Source organism: Clinocottus analis, unplaced genomic scaffold (assembly GCF_023055335.1).
Source record: "Clinocottus analis isolate CAN_PGR_092001 unplaced genomic scaffold, fCliAna1.0.p SCAF_5, whole genome shotgun sequence".
Classification (NCBI taxonomy): domain Eukaryota; kingdom Metazoa; phylum Chordata; class Actinopteri; order Perciformes; family Cottidae; genus Clinocottus; species Clinocottus analis.
The window spans coordinates 18025810-18046204 of NW_027176207.1; the positions used below are offsets into that span (position 1 = coordinate 18025810).

Consider the following 20395-nt stretch of genomic DNA (forward strand, 5'->3'; position numbering starts at 1 on the left):
GAAGGGACCGGTTTGATGAGCGAGATTATTGTGTATATATATATATATATATATATATATATAAATATATATATATATATATATATATAAATATATATATATATATATATATATATATATAAATATATATATATATATATATATATAAATATATATATATATATATATATATATATATATTATATATATATATATATATATATATGCGAGTAGATACAGATACAGCAGAGTATCCACAGGATTCGTGCATGTTCACATTGGACGCACAATGCCATTTTTTATGCCAATTTTTAATTTAGAATCAATAAAGAGACACATCAGTAATAAGAGAGAAAATACGTTCCTTCAAAACTGAATTTTTGAATTTGGTTTCATATTGTGTTAATGTAATTTTTAAGAGACCGGGCTGCTTTTCTCATAGTTTTCTTTCATAGATTTAGCATGATATAATTCATATTCGCATTTGCATGTATAGATTACCCAGAAACAAATGCCAAAGCACGGCAATACGCACACGCACACACACACTAAAGAGAACAACAGATGCTGAAGAAAATCCATTTTTAACCAAAGCATATGATACTTTTAACCTCCAGCCAATCCCGACCCGTTCCACTTTGTGTGTTATGATGATAATGGGCTGCAGCACTTGTATTGAGGCTCTCCACCTCGATGGAAGCCAGAGATGAAAAATGATTACAATAATTTAAGACCATTATTGACATTGTTTTGTGGCAGCGGGGAATTAGAGGGTGTTGACATTTAAAGAAATTGCTGCAGATTGTCGCTCTCAGCCCGATATGGGTTTGGATTTAAAAACGAGATGAATCGTAATTGTAGATCTGTTTGAAGGGTCAATCAACGCCGATTCTTTTACTGCAGGGTTTTGAAAAGAAAAAAAAAGGCAAAAAAAAAACGCTGCTGCACTTCTCGTTTCTTCATTTGTGGAAGAGTTTCACCTCAGGACACATAATTAATGCTGTGAAGCAGGTGTTCAACTTTTAAGACGACAAAGAAAGCATCCTGTATTAATCCGCTTGGGGAAATTCGGCTCCGCTTTTAACCCATCCGCAGTATTTAAGCAACAGTGCGCCCGAGGTTCAGTGTCTTGTGGGCAGATCAGGGATCGAACCGGCGACCCTGTGGTTTTTGGGAACAACCTCTCTCTCCCCATGACCACAGCTGAGCCGACATCGTCCATTCAGGCGTCGGGTGTGAACGTTTTGTTTTAGGCGACAGGGAAGAAGTCAAAAGCTACATGCTCGGCTTGTAAAGCCAGGAAAGGTCTGGGTTTTGCAGGCGAGCCAGAAGGAAACGTGGACAGCCACACACGCAAAACCACAACTTCACAAAGTTAAGTGCAAAACTAACCTGATATTATGGCGCTGTAGAAATGTAGAACTGTAAAAAAATATAAAGTCAAATTATCAGAGTGCCTTCAAACAGCAGGGGCGACGTCGAGTATTTGATTTCCCATTAAACATGAACTGCATGGCAGCTTTGTGAGGAACTGCTGCAGGAATCCCCCACCACGAAGCACTTTCACAAGCGCTCAAATACACTTTAAGTGTTCTGTGTTTATGTATAGTTGTTTTGGGACTTAATACTAAGAGTACTCCTACGAATATGAGTGGCAGCCACGATTGCTCTGCCATTTCTTTGTCACTCAATGAAGCAGCACGAGAACAAATGAGGTAAATACCACAGATAGTAATAAAAGGAGAACACAAAGTAAATATTAAAAAGAATAAGCACAACAAAACTGCAGAGAAAGTGAAGATGAAAAGAAGAACATCTAGAGAGGAGAAGGGTCAGAGTGACTCGGGCTAACTGAGGAAAACGGAGACTGAAATTCACATTGAAATCTTCCCTGAATGGCAGACGTTCAGAATCAATTTACAGCGAAGAGAAGCAAATTACAACATGAAGAGAGACTTCAGATGAAGATTTTTGCAACCTAGTCGGTAGAATAAAATGTTGGAAAATCACGAATATACGTTCTTAACCAATAATATGTTCTTATTATTAGAATTGCACCTCTTAAATTATTGGAAGAAGCCTCGCGGGTTGAAGATGTTTTTTTATTTCACAAGAGAAAAGGCATTTCTCACAAAGCTGAAAAGAATTTGTAATTGTACAATGAAAAAAATTGTTATTTGCGCAAATGACCCAAAACCCGAACTTCCAGATTGAAGACAAGCGGCAACGCGATCGAAGACGTTGCAAAACGACAAAGCGGCGCGTTACAAAATGCGATCCAAGTCCACTCGGTCCTCTGGAGAGCTTCCAGTCCTCCATCCACCTTTTTTTTTGCGGGGATTCGGACAAAAAAAAAAATCGCGGCGGGACTCGGCGTCCCCACGTGTTCTTTTGTCACCGTAAATACTCGGACGGACGGACGGACGGACGGACGGAGCGGCGAGCGACAGTCTACGAAGAATCGAGAGCACATGAAAGAGGAGAGGTCGTCGTGGGCAACAGACAGTTCCCGGGAGCCATGGCAACGGCAGACTGGTACAATAGGTTGCTCAAGGCACGGAGCGAGAACGAGAGGGACGAGCAGAAAGAGAGAGGGCGACACGAGGGGGGGGAGGGGGCGGGAGATGAAAATGAAGTTGAGTCTGGATGAAAGGTATAGAGTGCCTGTTGATCCGCGTTACTGGTCTTTTCTCCTCCGTTGTTCAAAAAAAAACTTTGACTCAATTAGCGTCGCCGCGACGCCGCTGTGACTTCACAACAACGGCGTGAAACGGTGTGTAATTTCCTCCTTTTTTTTTTTACTCGCACACGTAATCTGAAAGCCACGATCCCAGCAGAGTGAGCGGTGGACGCGCTTCGACCTTTACGGAGCTGCGCCGGGGAATTGAACTCCTGACGCCGTCGGCAGCTCTTTAATGCTCCTTTTTTTTTTCTTTTTTTTTTAGCGCTTTCGGGGAATTAAATCTCTACTACTAGCTAGCGGAGTTAGCGCTCCGCAACACGGAGCCGCAAAGGAGGCGTACAGACAGGAAGTCTGTCTTTGTAGATCTCCTTTTTGAAGGCTCTCTCGAGATGGACCAACTCATTGGTTCGTTAAGACTCCTCCAGTCAGCGTCCAGGTCTAGACGGCGGTGCTACGACCCAGCAGGGGGAAGGCTGTTGGCAGGCCACAGCTGGGCTCCAGTCCCCTCAGACCATGGACCCCCTGAAGTCCCTGTAAGCCTCCTTGGAACCCCTGGATCCCCCCTTGGAGTCCTTGTATGCCTCCTCGAAGTCCTTGTATGCCTCCCTGGAGTCCTTGTATGCTTCCTTGGAGTCCATGTATGCTTCCTTGGAGTCCATGTAGTCCACCTCTTAGCCCAAGTCCATCGTGGTGAGTCCTGGGCTCTCGGCGGGGCATGGTAGCCATCGCGGCGGCAGCCTGAATGGAGCGGGCCCCCGGCGGAGTGAGGTTGTTGTGGTTCAGATCCATGTTGGACAGGAGATGACCCAGGGAGTCCCAGCGCTGGGACGAAGGCAGGCGTATCAGGGAGGAGTAAGCTCGCTCGGGGAACACGGCCGTCACGGGAGGCTTGCCGGTCTCGGACGTGAACACCGGAGCAGGATCCTGGTGTTCCCTCGGAGGTGGAAGCGGAGGCGCCGCGGCTCGGAGCGGGGCTGGCTTCAGGTAGGTGCCGCCCCGCGGGTCGGCCAAGACCTCACTGTAGGGCGGAGGAGGATCCTCCATCAGAACTGCCTCCTCGTAGCAGGGTGGTTTCCCAAATAGCTCTGTGTCTAGAAGAAGAAGAAGAAGAAGACTGGGATTAATCACAAGGGTTCAAGGAAACAAAACCACTTAGTTTGTTCAAGGAAAAGTTTGGATCAAACACTCGACTTCACGGTCCTCCTGGTGGTTGTTGGACGCATCTATCCCCCCATCCAGCCCAGTCTGCATGTGCTTTTACGGTGTTTATACGTCCTCCTTCATGAGTACGTTTATATACACCATGCAGAATACTTTCATGGGATATCTACGAATGACTGTGCAAATGCTGGATGAGACCGACTTGTCACTACAAACATCGACATTTTAGCGAGTCAGCTTTGCCACCAGTCTGTCCCAGGAGGCCAACTGCAGTACTGCAACTGCAAATAACTCCTCCCCCCCCTTTCCTGTCGACCACCATCTTAAATGGGACACCTGTAAAACTGTTGACAAGACATATTCAACGGCATACAAGGTCAATCATCCCTCAACTCTTTTTGGGGGAGTCTAGAAAAGCTGACGCTGCTGAGCATGTGCACTGGGCCGCCAACTCTGAAGCAATATTATATATTTTATTACACACACGCACATATATAAATGAGTCAGTGTGCAACACAAAACACACTTCATCTACAAGACACAAACCAAACAAATGGACGACGTCCTGCTATGCTGCATGCGACAGCGTGTTCATCTGTGGGAACAAAAACCATTGCAGCACATTTGGTCTGAACGCTCGCACACGTTTTCCTTTGTCGCTCGCTCCTATTTCAGGCGCACTTGAATCTCATCCTTCTGCCTCTCGCTGGAGATTGAAACATCGTTTCCTAATGGAGGAACTGCAATGCAGCGCATTGTGCAACAGGACACGTAATCACAATGGGAACAGGTTGCCATACTGCCTATTTCACTGAGCCCCGTTGTTCCACAACCTCAACAGTGCTGCATTATTGTTTCATTGCATTTGATAGATCAATAGCCATAAATGACACAAAGCTTCTTTAGTTTGTTTTGATGTTGTGGTCGATCAGCAGCGAGAGTGTTTATTTAGTGGAGATATGTGACGAGGTTCTACAGTAAAGGCCGTTTTGTTATATTTAGTTGTGCTCATTGGTGTGTAATCAATGCCATTTTGAAACATTTTATCAATGGGGATTTTATAAATTTCGATGATTTGGATGGTTTCGCTCACCCTGTGCTCCCTGGTCAGGTGGTCTGTTCCAGTTAGACGAGAAGCTGAGAGGTGTAAATGTCATTTAGTGGAATAGAGGTCGAGAGAAGTTGGCAGCAATCTGTGAGTCTGCAGACTTTTTATTCTGCAGTCTCGTTTAGTTTTATTGAAATTCCTGGGTTTCATTTTCATCCTTTGTTTCAGTAAACTTTTCTTGAACAATACCAGTTTTGTTTCCTTGCTTACGGGGCCGCTAGTTTCCCCAGTTGCCACCTCGTCTGCCCTTTTTATAAGGGGCGTCGGCGCCGCGCACAGATTTCTTGACTTCTCGCCACTAATTGGACCGTTCACACCTGTTGCTAATTAAAGCCGCCAAAGACTCGACAGTGAAACGTTCAGACCGATGCAGAAATGTTGACACAAGTTCAGCAAATTCAGCAGAAACACCCGCCCAGGTTGTTTTTTTGCAGTTGTCACGGTGCATTTAAGAAGTGCTGAGACATGAATCTTAGTCAACACACTCCCCATGTTGTGCTGAGGGCATTTCAGCGGCTGCAGCTGTTGTAAGTAATGCAGCGATGTTTTTATTCTATCGGATCAGATACAATTTCCCCATCATGGGGTTGAAACAACAGAAAGCAATATATTTTTAAACTTGCTCTAACGTAGAATCGTGGCTCCTCAGTGAATTGGTTTGACATTTACTTCTGGCTGAAAAAACACAAAAACACTGAATACAAGCACATGAATACATTTTTTTTTCTTCTTTTTAAGGAAATGGCATCTATGCTGCAAAACAAAAGTTCACACCTGCAACATTTCTTTCAGAGAGCCTGTGGGCAAATACACTAAGATGGAGTCTATATTTTAACGTATTGCCAGTATAAAGGAACATATTTTGGGCCCTGTTTTTTTATTTTTTTTGGAACAACTGAAAGCAGTTTCTGTGTCCAGGCTGATGGATCTGCTCAGATCCTGATCGATATTTGTCGAAGTGTTGCACAAGCTCTCTGCTTCTGCTTCAACAGTAACTCGGCTTGTGAATTTCTTGCAGTCTCTTTTGGAAAAAAAGAACTGTTTTTCACCCAATAATGCAACTTTTTTTGACAATAAATACATCTATATTATTCAAAGTGACTAATATCTGGACTCATTTCCTGATGCTGTAAGAATAGCAACAGTTTCTGTGTAAAATTTTGAAAATACAGCAGGGTCTCCAACACTTTCTCAGCCTGAAACTAAAAATAATTGCCACAAAGTTGACCGGAGCTTCCAAAAGTAGAAGTTGATTTAGTAAAAAGCTGCATTGGTTACTTTTTTTATATTGGATTAGGTAGTAATGAGTAGGACGGAACATTTTAAACCTCTATTTAAGGGGTTAAAATACAAAGTATAATATTGAAAAGAACCCATTTTTAGTGTTTTACAAATATTTGTCAGGACTCGGGGAAAGAAAGCTTGGAAAATTGGGACACTTATGCACAAATGTTCAAGTCTGTTGTGGAAAATTGATGGAAAATATCAATAACTATGAGATGTAAATGATCCAGAGTCCCCGCAACCGAGCCACAGCTTGAACCTGTTTGCATCCTCAGTAGTAAAACTCACAGCGGTGAATAAACAGCTGTTACGTTGTACTGTTACCACGGAGTCGGATGTATTTATAGACGCACATGTGCGCGCTCTTGTGCGAGTGTACCTGACCAAAGTCCATCACTCCTGCAGGATCAAACTTTCATCGTCGACTCCGCAGTCCCGTCTCTCTCTCTCTCTTTCTCTCTCTCTTCACTGTCCAAAACACCAGCTGCCAGGACGGCTTTAAATAAACATCAGCGGAAACACATGGGACTGATGTTGAGGATCAGAGGGGGATTGTTTGAGGTTTCCTGTTTGTGCCGGTGTGAGACAGTGGTCTGCCACAGCTACCGTACGCATCACGGTGATCACATTGGTCATGGTGGATCACACTGAAACATGACTGTTGAATCTATGCTATACATCCTTTTCTTTTTTATTATTCCTGCATGGATCTAGTTTCAGAAAGCAGCTTGAACAAACCTTTAGGTTGAGGTTACTCTGAGTTCCTGAATAGAAACTGGCATGGCGAATGAAACTCTACCTCCACGACAAGCGGTAAACCCAACGCAGAGCCTCCATTTGAATCCAGTCGACGTAGAGATATTAATACATGGATGCTGCGCATGGAAAGTCCTCTCAGGGTGGGTCGGTGCATGGATCACACAAACAGGACTTTCACCCGGGAGACTGCTGTTCTTGTCTCGCGTGAAACAAAAAGTTGACGTTACGTTTTCTGTGCTCGTTACTTAACGTTGTGTAAGAAAGTCCACTGAGGGGCGTTGATATTTATTCAAGTGGCTACATTATTAAGACAAACCATGATGTTTTTTTCTAACCTTAACCAAGTCGTTTTCACAAAGTTCATCACGGGCGTAGTGCGCTTCTGCAAGCGCGATACCGGGCTGATATAAAAAGTACTCATGACAGGTCGGCATTGTTCATGTCTGACAGCCACGGACACGTTGAATGTCACTTCTTTTCTCCGCATGTTGTTCTTTTTTCCCCAAATATCTACATCTCTTCCAACTTTTTTACATCTAATTTCATTTAATCGTATTACTTCCCTTCTTATCTCCATTTAATCTCATGCAACTTTTTTTTCCTCACATCTGGTCTTGTCTGCATTCACACTGAACAACTAGATCAAGATGTTCTCATTCACAGTTTTGAAGCAAATACGGTATGTTATCAATAGTCATGAATGAGGAAACACAGCGACCAGGTCCCTACAAGTGGATACAAAACCACTGGACTTTCACCCGGGTGACCACTGTTCGTGTCCCATATGAAACCAGTTGTCAACGTTGGTTCATTGGCCTACACACAACATCAGTGCTTCAGTAATGCCGACCGTTGTTTATTTTTTTAACCCAAACCTCCGACCTTCGTCGTGATTTTCCCAGTTCAAAACTCCGTGGCTGCAGACGGCTGCAGATGAGGAATCTTCACCCCCCGCTGGTCTGAGCGCAGCGTCTTGAGAGAGCGCCTCCCAGTGTCAACGCCCTGCCGGAGCGAGACGAGCCGGCTGCGTGGGCTGACAGCTGAGTGACGGAGTCTGTGCGTACGTCGCTTTTACCGTCTCTTTACCGTCTTCCGGAGGTTTGAAAGCACACTGTCTTTAACGTAAGCGTTCGACGCTGGACTCCAAGGCCGCCGTCTGCTGCCAAATACTCTTTCCAAGGAGAAGCACAATGTTTTCAAGCAAAAGTAAGTTGGGTTACAAAGGTCCTCTTTTTCTTTTTTTCTCTTTTTCATTTACATGCATGGGCGTACCCAAAATAACAGAAACACTCTAACCGGCAGCCTCTTCACATTACAACTTTCATGAAGTTGTGATTTTATTGCAGGGTTTTTGTATCGGGTCTCGGGTTAAACAAACACTACATGTTCATTCCTAAGCTTCCAGTTTCATTCCATCTCCTGTGTCTCTTGGTGCTTTACGATTGGCTTCTTTTTTTAAATCCTGCATAGCTATCTGAAGCCTTGTAAATGAGTGTGAGAGCGGTTGTGGTTCTGCTTGTGAGCCCTCCACTCAGCATCTCCACGTCTCTCTCTCTCACCCCTGTTAAATACGACTGAAGCCTTCTCTCTCTGTCCTCTGTTGTGCTCAGCTGGTCGGCACCTGCTTCCCTTTTAGCTCTGCTGCTGCCTGGATACTGAAGCTCTTCATCAGTCTGCTTTGTGACCGAGACTCCAGCAACCTTTTGTTTTATCCGTTGCTATCTGTCTGTGCTCATCAACTATCTTTGACGGCAGCTGATGCTCTTTTACTCACTCCAGCTCTCCTCCTCCTATCCAATAATCTTTCTTTCCCTCGTCTTCACCCTCTACAGAAATGTAGAGGTTTGTGCTGTTCTTCCTCCTTCGTTGCTTTCTAATTCCTCTTTTATTGGTTTTTGATTTATAGGTTTTTCTTTTAAGGAAATCATTTTTGGATTCATTTTTCCTTTCCATATTCTTATGTCAGAGGCAACAGCCTATTCAACCTTTTGAGAAGTTAGTATTTGATGAAAAACTGCACGTAGCACATCTGCTGTACAAGTTGTTTGAATTTCACTCGACATACCTGCACTTTCTTTTTCCATTACAAACATCGAAGCAATTAAGCGCTTTTTTTCTTTCTTGCTTTCTAGGTTGAAGCTTGAACTCCTGAAAAAGAACATTCCCTCGTGTTCATGTCTGCCAGGACAACATGTTCTCACTCCCAACCCGTCACATCACGCCCCTTTGGGCAGTGCCCTTTGGTGTCGGTATCCACAGCATCGTAAGAGGGCAGATGTAGGATAAAGAGCGAGGAATTCACAGGACATTCACTCAGGAGGCTGCTGTTCGTGTCCCGTGTGAAACGTTGACAAAGGTTAGAAGTGTACTTATTTTAACCCCAACCACGATCTTTTCCTAAGCCGAAGTACTTCTGTTGTGGAAATAAATTGGAAAAACTAAGTAAACCTACTTTGGAAGTTAATTTTAAAAAGAAACTATAGGTTTCCTTTGAATGTGGAAGTTTATTTTGAAAAGACACCAACGTGTGTAATGAGTGGAAACCCACACCGTCCCTGATGCGTCCAAAACTGACTGAAGTATGGCCAGTATTTAAAGACTCAGTATTTAAAGACTCAGTATTTGAAGACATGTCCAGGGTGGTTGGTTCAGCAGAATGTTCGCAAAACTCGGGAATTTCCATAAAAATTGTTTTACAAAACGACTTTTCGCTGAGCCACAATTTACAAGTTTTGCCTGGGGGGAAAGGAAGGAAGGAAGGAAGGAAGGAAGGAAGAAAGGAACCAAGGCTCATGGTTTTAAACTCCCTCTGTGTATTTGAAGAGTTGAGATGCCCTCGAGTAAAACACTGAACTGCCAACCGCACAAGTGGAGCAGCTCAGTGACCTGCAGTGTGGGTCAGCGTTTGTAGCTGGCAGCTGCACCGTGTGAACGAGGCGGCGTGTTGATTAAAGAGGGCTTTTATACCCGGTGGGTCTGGTTCCCGGTGTCTGAATCATTACCCAAATGGTGTTGATTGATTGATCCAGAGTTGCTGTTTTGACAGCTGGATCAACAACTGAACTAGTTATCGCCTTTTCGGGTGGAGACGCCATCCGTCGTGTGGCTGTGGCTCAGGATGGAGGGACGAGTTCTGCACTAATTAGAAGACCAGTGGTTCGATCTCCGGCTTCCTCCTAAAGGCCGTGCCATCGTTGTTAATACATTACTGTGTGTGTGTGTGTGTGTGTACAAAGCAGTTTTGTTTTGAGTGGTCAGAAGACTAGAAAGCTGCTTTTTAAATGCAGATGGTTTCCTGTTCACGAGGTATATTTTTAGCCCCGTTGTCGGCATGGCTCCACGTCTAGAGAAGTTGCTTTAAATCAAATGAAATATCGATAGGATTGAACCGAAATGTGCGGTCCTGAGTTAGTAATTCCCATTGATTTGATTTTTCCTTCACAAGACTGGTTCACAATTCTGGTTTTCTCTTCAGTGACGCCTTCACTCTGTTGTGGGTTATAAGATTATTAAGTAGTAATACTGTAAAAGTCGGGTTACAAGCCGCTCCTACCTTCCGTGGGTGTACCCGCTGTAGCAAGCTAGCGCTGCTGCTAGCTCTCTGCTGCTGCTGCTGCTGCTGCTGCTGCTGCTACTGGTCGAGCCGGGGCTGGTCCCGCTACCTTCGGTGGTTGTTGGGGAGCTAGCAGCAGCGCTAGCAGCAGCGCTAGCAGCAGCGCTAGCAGCAGCGCTAGCAGCAGCGCTAGCAGCAGCGCTAGCAGCAGCGCTAGCTGGCTACCTCGGGGAGCTAGCGGGAAAACGCCCACCGACGGTAGTAGCAGCTTGTAACCCGACTTTTACGGTACCTAGCCCTAATTAAAGCGCCAAAGCATGAAGCAATGTCTACTTGTGACTGGTTATTGTGGCTTATTTTTTAATATTTCTGAAGTGGGTACTATCTCGTGACCCCTTTTGATTAACTACACAACCGCTTTTGGGGTCCTGACCCCCCCCGGGTCGGGAACCTATGGAGTAAAAGAAGAGTAACTCTGACTGGCAAAGCCTCACGTTGGCTGAACTTGAGAAGACATTGTAACACAGAACAAGGCCATTTCTGAGAAGCTAATTAGGAGACGGAGAAAGCGCTTCATGGAGGAATAATTAGAGTGATCAATACATCTTGGAAAACCTATCCGTTAAGATGGAGATCTCTCTCAGTGCTCCTGCTAGCTCCTCACTCTCTACCCTGTGATTGTCTCTCTTTCTTGTCGTTTTGTTTCTCTGAGTTTAGCCCGGTCGTGTTGCTGCTCGCTCCGTCACCACTGGGCCTCCACAGTCACCACCCACGCCTCAGCGGCAGCTGTCACCATGACGCCCTGCGGGGGAACGCAGCCCGGCAGGCAGGGAGGTGGAAGCGCTAAAAAAAAATCTGACAGGGAAAAATTAAATCCCCCTCGTGTCCCCTGCCTCTTCGTTCATTTCTACATGTGGATATTGTGATTTCTACTCGATATTTCTCACCTTTTTTTGTGTTGTGTTTTTGTTCAGGAGAACACATTTTGCGTCTTATGAATAAAATGTGCATTTGGTAAATAAAGGGGAAAGCGGTTTGACATTTGTCGGTAATTTAAAACTCAGCAGTAGAGAAGAGATTAACGCTTCGCTTGAGAGAAGACCTGCAGTGAGTGTCGAGACTAATGGATGCAGTTAATGTTTAGACTGCTGGTGTTGGAATAATAGTCGAAAGAGACGAGGAAATAAAAACACTCCGCTGTGTGCTGTCCACCTATTGTTTCATACACGATTGAGACTGAATATCTTGAACAATATCGTTGGAATTGCTGGCGAGCGGCCCCGTACAATTCGATTTTTGACTCACATTGTTGACCTGAAGGTTGTTGAAATGATATTAGAGTGCGTCTCATCTGAGCAAACGCTGTTCATGAGTGTTGACAACCGGCAGGACAAAACTTTCTCTCTTCTTCCTGTTGGCATGCTTTGTGCGCTTGAGCTCTGAAAGGTGCAAGATGCCAAATTCCTCCATTACATCCTTCCACACTTCACCTTCCCGTCACTATTTCACAGTAAAATGGTTCAAACGCGTTGAAAGAACCGCTCAGCAACGGCATAAAACACATAGTACAACATCCATTGTTACCTGGCATGCTGACCCAGTTCGCTTGCGGCATGAGATGAGGGATCTGCAGAGGAATAGGCGGCGACAGGGTTTGAGGGGGGCAAAACTGCGGCGGCTCCCTGGGCAGCTGCAAAGGCGGAGGCGGGGCAGGAGGAGGCGGAGCAGGCGGCGGGTATCCCCCGGGGTGACAGCTGAGCGGCTCCATCTCGACGGTCCGCAGACATTGCTCCCTCAGCCGCTCCTCGTGGCGGCGCTTCAGCCGGCGCTGCAGGAAGCTGCAGAAACAGCAGAGCATGACGACGAGGGCCCAGACCAGCCAGAAGCCGGCGAAACAGGCCAGGAAGGTGTAGGTGCCCTGCGACATCACCATGGCGGAGACGGGCTGAGAGTCGTCGTCGTTGTCGTCGTCCCCGCCACCCCACCGCAACTCGATTTCAGATGCAGAGGATGGGATGTACGCGAGGGTCCTGTTTTCCTCTGGAAGCTGTTCAACTTAGCAAGTTTGTGGCTCGTCTCGCTCGTCAAATTATGGCACCGTTATCACATTTTGTGATGAAAAAAGATACAGCAGATGCAAATGCTGCGATCCTGTGCGCTGTAATCCGAGGCGGAAACTATCAAAATAAAAGCAGCGGCTTGATAGCCGGTGACAGTTCAGTCGCTTCCTTTGAAAACCGAGGCAGCGAAGTCAGTGAAGGTTACAGCATCCTTCGAAATCATCACAGTGACGGGTTTGTTTCAAGATGGCCGCTCCTTCACTCAACACTTGAAGCGGACGTCAAATTGGTTTCTGCTTTCTTGTCGAAATGATTTCCAAAATCCTTAGAATTATCAAAAGAAGTTAAAAGCGACGACGCAGAGAGTTAATAACAGTTCAATATCCAGAAACATTCAGTCGATAAGACGCTCTGCAGGTCCAGTCTTGGTTGTGCTTATACAGGATAAGAAGTTGCACGAAGGACCTGGATGCCAAACGTTGATGATGAGGTTACTCGGCTTGAAAACATCGGTGGTGGCTTGTTGTTCTTGCAACAACTGATTCTGTCCACCTCGTTTAGAGATTAATGAATAGAAATCACAGGATGTTACACTCTTGAGGTGTGACAGCAGACGCTGGGCAGAAAAAAATAGATTATTTGTACAAGTGATGAGTCTGGAAAAGAGAAAACTTCCTGCACCACCAACACATGAATTCAAGGACTCAAAGGGAGTCTTGTCCTTTGAAACATAGTTCAAATTGTTGTAACTTTAGTAAAATCGGAGTCTCTGCTTTTTTTTTTCTAAAGCTACTAAAATGTGCAGAATTGGATGAGAAAACTGCAAGAAAACTGTTCGTCTATCGTCTGTATTCGTCCAGATGTTTTAGAAATCAGCTCCACTGCAGCTCTGCTCATTTACATGAGTCCCAGGATAAATACACACAGACACATAAATTATTCCACAACGATTACAGATGAACTCTGCAGCTTCACAGGTGTTTCAACATCATCACAACATCCATTTCAATTCTCCAGAAAAGCTCCACCAGGCTCCTTTTTCAATAATCCACCCACTCAGTGGCGGCGGCTGAAAACCTTTCCGTCTTTTCTGATGGAAAATAAAGTTGCGAACGGCGTCATCACCTGGTGTTCGAGGCAGAACCTCAAGTCCGAGATACAAGAGAGAAAAAAGGAAGTTGAAGCTGGAAGAAAACAAAAGGCCTGGGGGCCGGATGAACTGAGGCAACGTCCAATCAGAAGCGCCAAAACCCAGAAGACAATGTATGAATCCCTGACGTCCACGTGAAGCCAAAAAGGCTGGTCCCCCGCGGGGTTTTGAAGTCTGGGGTCCGTCTGCACCGCTGGGGGGCCGAATTCCTCCCTCTCAGATCCCAGCGGGACTCCTCGGCCTCACGCCGCTCTACAAAGACACACAGGGAGGAGACGAGAACGTCGTCAGCGACCATCAGAGGACAAATTCAGACAATATTTTCAACACAGTGAGAACTCTGAGCAGTGAAAACAGTGCAGTGTGTGAATTTCAGCTGTTCAGGCAGAATTATGACGCCGACCTCTGGAGGGGGGGCGAGTATCAGTTTCACACTTCAGAGAGACGCTCGCCGAGGAAATATACACGGCGATGGAGTGAAAGTGGCTCTGAAACAAAAGCTGGAAAACTATTTTTTTTCTTATTTTTGTTCAAACTAATAAATGAATTCAGTTAATTCTTCCACACTGAACTGTTATCAAAGAACAAGTTCTCCAAATTAAGTCTGAGCAGATTCGGGAAGATTTATGGTGAAAGTGTTGACCTTTGACCTCAAAGCTCGTCGTCTGTTCTTCTTTGAGTCCATGTGGTTTGTGCCAAACACACAGATCGAATGAAACTATTGTATTAATCTGATTGCTCTATGTTTGCATGCAGGTACACAAATACACTCAGTATAACTGGAAAAATATATATATATATATATATATATATATATATATATATATATATATATATATATATATATATATATAATGCCAAAATGCACGCCTGCAAAGAAAAAGGCGGGCACTGTGCCAAAATATTCATTTTTCTCCTGATTATCTCGTTTTAATGATATTTCGAAGCCAACGTTTGTATTTCAACGTCCAGCCCAGAAATGTCACGTTATTAACTCTTTGGCTTTGACGTCATTCTTTGCTGAAGCGTGTCCAGGGTCGTCCAAATCCACGATCCATGATAACCGTGGAGTAGACGGACCAAATAAAAACAGAAAAATGGGACCACCTGTAATATGACTTTCCACAGTCGAGGGGTTTGATTTGAATATAAGATTCAATATGATATAATATCCACCACAAGTCTGAAGGGGAAATATTAAATATTAGATTCAGCCGTAGAGGAAGGAGTAACAAGACAAAGAAAAATAAGTACAACACACTGAAAATGTTCTTGTATAATTTTTTGCTTTAACAATAAAAACAAGTTTGTAATTTATTCTAGCAAAGGCTAGATGCGGTTCCCACCATGTTTATACTCTTGAAAAATGTGTGCTTTCCTAAAAAAAGGTGGCCTCTAAATGATAGAAAACAGAATATATGAATAATTATGTTAAAACCCGAGAAGAATAATCACAAACAGCAGCTGTTTTTTGCTTCTTAATTCGCTCCAATCTAAGAAGCATTTTTCTGCCTCGTAGCAACTGATGTCTGCAAAATGTTCGCTGGAACAGAAATGAAAACTGCATTTTATTAGCTCCTTTTTTTTCATTCTCATTCAGACACAAAAGGTGTTTTCTTCCTTCAGAGTTTCCAGTCGATCAGGAGGACTGAAGGTCCTGCAGGTTTTCATGCCGGCGACCCCGAACAGACGGCCTGCAGACCTCCATCTGGTGAGATCTGACACCCGGAGAGAGAATTTTATGCCGAACTGTCTGGTGGTGAGGAGTTTAACAAGAACGTTTCAGTGTCGCCTTGTTTGCTTTCTCCAAGGGAACTTTGCACCCGACTCTGTTACATTTTTCCAGTTTCCATAAAGCGTTTACGAAACTTCAAACTGCAGCGGCAGCATGTGACACACAACCGGCGCTAAATGCTAATATGAATGAAAACGCTTACATGCACAGTATGACAGTATTGACGTTCAGATTTTTAGCTGCCATAATGTTCATCGTACTCAAAAGGTATTGAACACATTCATATTTTTGACCTGATGAAACCACGAACGTCCGCATAGAATTTCATGTCAATCACCTGTTAGATGTTGAGATTACCTCTTTCCACTCGTCAAGGACTTCTTTTACTTTCTCATCTTAAATCTGCCTGTTGACGCCATCATTTGTGTATTCTTTCAATCAAGCTGAAGACAAACTGCATCACTTGCTCTTCATGCGGATGTATTGTTTTCTTGAACAGCTGCTGAGGGCTGGGGGTGTAAAGGTGGGAGAGGGTGAGCGAGTTTGTATTGCCTGTTATGTTATGTAATGCTGCCTTTGTCTCCACGGGTTTTATAATGTTATATTTGTGGCTATAAGAGACCAGAACGCTGCGTCTCAAGGGGACATCCTTGAAGTAAATGTTAATTGTTTATTGCCCGCGTTTGGATGCCGAATCCTCAGCAGCTGTCAGAGAGACTCCAGATGCTCTGATGAGGTGGAAATGTCTGAAACGGACCGATAAAGAAGGCATACAAATAAACGTTTGCGTTCATGATAAAATTTATGATCGACTCCAGAGTCACACAGTTTTTTTTTCTAGTCGTGGTTCTTCTATTTGTCAGCAGACATGACAGGAAAACAGAAGGAATTAGTTTTTTTGTAAATTGGTGATGAGCTTATGAATGTAATAATTCTTCCGTCCTGTCTGAGCGGATCCTGAGGGACTCATCCTCACCATGAAGTACTGTCAACGTCAACCGTCTCGTCCACTGCAACATTTAAAGCTGAAAATGTTCAAACATTTTGTATTAAGATATCTTTCACCGTTTAAACAAGTTGTGGGTTTTGAATTGTCTATTTCATTCATCAAATGCTAACCGATGACCTCTAAACACCGTTTCCATTTCTTCTTTGTACACAATCAACACTTTCGGCAACGTGGTAAAAAATGTCATGTCGCGATTTCCTCGGACAGGATGGCGATCCACGATTCTCCAAAGACATCACGGTGCTCAACAATACGACAATACATGAGTTGAGTAGAACGCAATGCAAGTAGAGAAAACACTTCACAAACATCACCAGCGTAACTTCAACAACAACTTTATAACACTTCTTTCATGGTAGTGACTCGAAAGCCACGATATCGTCTGTATCGGACGCCGGCGACGTGATGAACAGTCGGTATTTGGCGCCCTGCAATGAGAACGGAGTGGATTTCTTTGTATCCCGCCGGTTATAAGCCGCTCCTACCGTCGGTGGGTGGCCCCGCTATAGCAAGCTCGCGCTGCTAGCTTACTAGCTAGCTTCGAGCGGGGGCCGGTCCTGCTACCTTCAGTGGTTGTCAGAGAACTTGCGGAGAGCTAGCGGGGATACTAGCAGCAGCGCTAGCTAGCTACAAGCGGGGCGCTACTGGGAACGACCACCGAAGGTAGTAGCAGCTTGTAACCTGACTTTTACGGTATTTGTCAGAGGAACCGCGAGAGCACTGTCAAGGCAGGTCGTGGAAATGTGTGAATCTCTCACAAGCTAATATCTCCATATTGCACACCCGTAACTTGTACTGTATTGCAGTTACATTGCCATGTATGTTGTTTTTTTTTTATCTTCCACCTCCATGTCACCTTTAGGAATCACACTCCTGTGTCTATTGCAATTTAAATCTGTTCGGGAGAGGCGACGCATCAGGAGAGGGTCGCACAGCCGCTGATATTTAAATCTGGAAGCGCTGATATGGAGCAGAGCTTTTGTTTATCTCCCCACGCTTCCTGCCCGTCCGATCTAGTCATCACAGAGGAGCGTTATATTCTCGGGCCTCAACCTCCACGCCCACTCGTGTACGACAACGCACATGTACAGTACACACTCGTGCTATTTATATCCCTCTTTTGTCTTTTATCTTTCTCTCATGCGGAGCACAATCTGAAAAAAAAGGTGATCTCGCTCTGAATTAAAGGACTGAATGAGTCAGATCAAGCGTGGATAGGTAAATACAATGGCAATAATAGTGGAGGATGTTACATGATTGACCATTTAACTCGCCATAATACGAGCCTCTTTTGTCCATAGAGACCGCTACAACTGTGAAGGGCAGGTCGAGTCCTTATTCAGAAAGGACAAGCTTAAATGCTTCTTTCTTTGTAGCGATTATCCACATATTAAAGAAGCTGGAACCATAAATGAAAAATAAATCTGTTGTCAAAACCAGTTAAGGAATGTTTCAACTATTGCCTGATTGTTAGCACAGCTCTGAAAATCATCATACAGTAAGTTAGTAAGAAGAGAAGTCAATTTTCATAGAAAATATGAAAATCTAATCTTGGTCCAATCTTTGCGGCCTGGTACATTTTGTACTGCAGAGTTTTCGTGATTAGTAACAAAACCATAAACAAAAAAAACTCCTCGATAGGGACATGAAACCTGCGAGTCTCCAGTTCCTCCAGGCTGATCTCTTCATTCAACTGCTGAACATGTGAGGATGCAGTGTTTCGCTTCAAGGACGCTCTCCGGGCCTCTGCGGGCCACTTCCTCCCCTCGGCAGTCGCAGAACGTCTGTCGTCACATTTCACTCAAAGACCCACATGATCACCGGTGTCCACGAGAGGTTTCCGTCACACGGAAATCACAAGATCACAAACCTCTTTTTTTCTCCAGGAATGAGCTCTCTTACTTGTGTCCTTGCATTCTTTTAAACTCTACTTGTTTTATATGAAGGTCACTGAGCTTTCACACAACTGTGAGGTGAAGGTTTTTACGTCCATGTTGGATAAAGAGTGTTTCTTTATATGTGGCAGGATGCAACTTGTGTACGAACAAGTTCTCCACTATGCAATGTTTTCTAAACGTTATGAACTGATATTCAGACTCTTTTCATGATTGTATTGCAGTGAGTTCTAAGACTGGAAGCCGCAACTACTATTTCTGATAACTAAGTAACACACTTAGTTTTACAAACAAATTTAAGATTGGAAAAGTAAGAAAACATTTACGAATGACGCTCATTGATTGTAAATGTACAGACCAAAGCACGACGCTGCAAAGTTTTATGTTTCACTACTGAGGATTAAACTGAAGGTAAAAAAAAACAGGAAGTTGTCTTTAGTCCAGGCGCCAACCACTTCACACACTGACAATCTGACACCAAATACAGCATTTGTATGTCTTCAAGTTAATACTATTTCCTGCCCTCCTGTGTAGCGGTTCTCCTGACCGCGTTGTCACTTTGGGTGTTCGTAAATGGGCAGATTTTGCAAGTCTTTATGACATTTGGGGTTTGAGAAAAGCGGACCCTCGTGTTGTCATGCTTTGTTACGATTATCCATGTTGGGTAGTTTTTTGGGCTTCTTTCCTTCTGTTGACAGAGACGGTGCTAACGTGTTTATCTTCACCAGCTCAGTCTAGCTTGTTAGCGCGCTAATAACTCAGGTGAGGGTGATTCTGGGATTGGTTCTGCAGGCATTTGGTCATAAACTAAAGTATTGGTCAAATGCAAATTGGCAATGCATGAAATAGTTCTTGAGATATTTCAGCGCGGTCCAAAGTTGGTCCCCGTTCTGTTTCAGTGTTATTCATACTTGCTAGGCTAACATTGCGAACGCGTCCGGCCTGAAGCACCACCTCCGACAGCAAACGCCATCTGTCGCTTTGACTCTTCAGCTTCCAGTGTCGTGTGATAGCTCGGCCTCGACGACACCTGCGCCGTGTCCCCCGGCCCGAGTGTGGAATTATAGAGAGACATGGATGTGCTTTTTCATTCTGGTGAGAAATGTTATCAGCGTTATGTTTTTGATGTAATCTATAAACTGATTTATCTAAGACGCAAAATAAACTGCAGATTTCATCAAGTTATCTACATGTGCACTTCTTGAGGGGTCCAGTGGGGCCCCTGCATGTTTCCTCTGTGTCAGGGTGTGTTGCTACAGAGAATTAAACCCTCACAGCTGCCAGCAAAACCAAAAAGTCTTCACTGTGTTTCAGCAGCTCTGAATTAACCTCAATCGTGTCCACGTCAAGTCATCCAAAACACACTGCTGATGGTTCCTACATTACGCAACAGACGCACTGCTGTGTATTTTATTTGTGTGTGAGAGTGTGTGTGTGTGTGTCTGTGTCTGTGTGTTTCTACTAATGTCTGTTCTTCAATTTCCTCCATGAGGGAACAAGCAGGAGGGTTTGCCATCCTGAGACTGAGAATGCAGATAATTAGTGGTAAAACAAAACGGCGTCAATAAGCCAATAAACGAATGTTTGAAGAGTAAGAATCCTTTTTACATGGAGATCGTGAGATGAGGTGACAGCGCAGGTAATAAAACACCTTAGACGACAACAACGTCGCCGTAAACTCACTGCTTGTTCATACACACGCACACACACACACACACACACACACACACACACACACACACACACACACACGCACACACTCTACAGGACACCACAGGTCGCTGCTGGAATAAAAAAAACTCACCTTTTAATTCTTTTGGAGTCTCCGGTGAGATGAAGCGCTGCGCTCGCTCCGTGCCATTTAATTGTGGTGTCCAAAATGTTGTTGTTTTTTTATATATATAAAAAAGGACGAAACAAAACGATGGTAAAAAAAACAACAACAACATAAAATATAAAAAAAAGACACCACTTGAGTCCGTGCCCTGGCGGTGTGTGTGTGATGTGGTTCCCGGCTCC

The 20395-nt window shown here is 44.3% G+C and overlaps 1 protein-coding gene across 1 annotated transcript; it reads right to left on the bottom strand.

Annotated features, from left to right (window-relative positions):
• Positions 1-2075: 2075 nt before the first annotated feature.
• Positions 2076-20293, bottom strand: LOC137802767 (proline-rich protein 7). Its single transcript, XM_068600873.1, has 3 exons — positions 20181-20293; positions 12112-13989; positions 2076-3753 (listed from the first exon to the last, which is right to left on the bottom strand). The coding sequence occupies exons 2-3, from the start codon at positions 12458-12460 to the stop codon at positions 3101-3103; spliced, it is 1002 nt and encodes a 333-aa protein (XP_068456974.1). The 5' UTR covers positions 12461-13989; positions 20181-20293; the 3' UTR covers positions 2076-3100.
• Between the last annotated feature and the right edge of the window lie 102 nt (positions 20294-20395).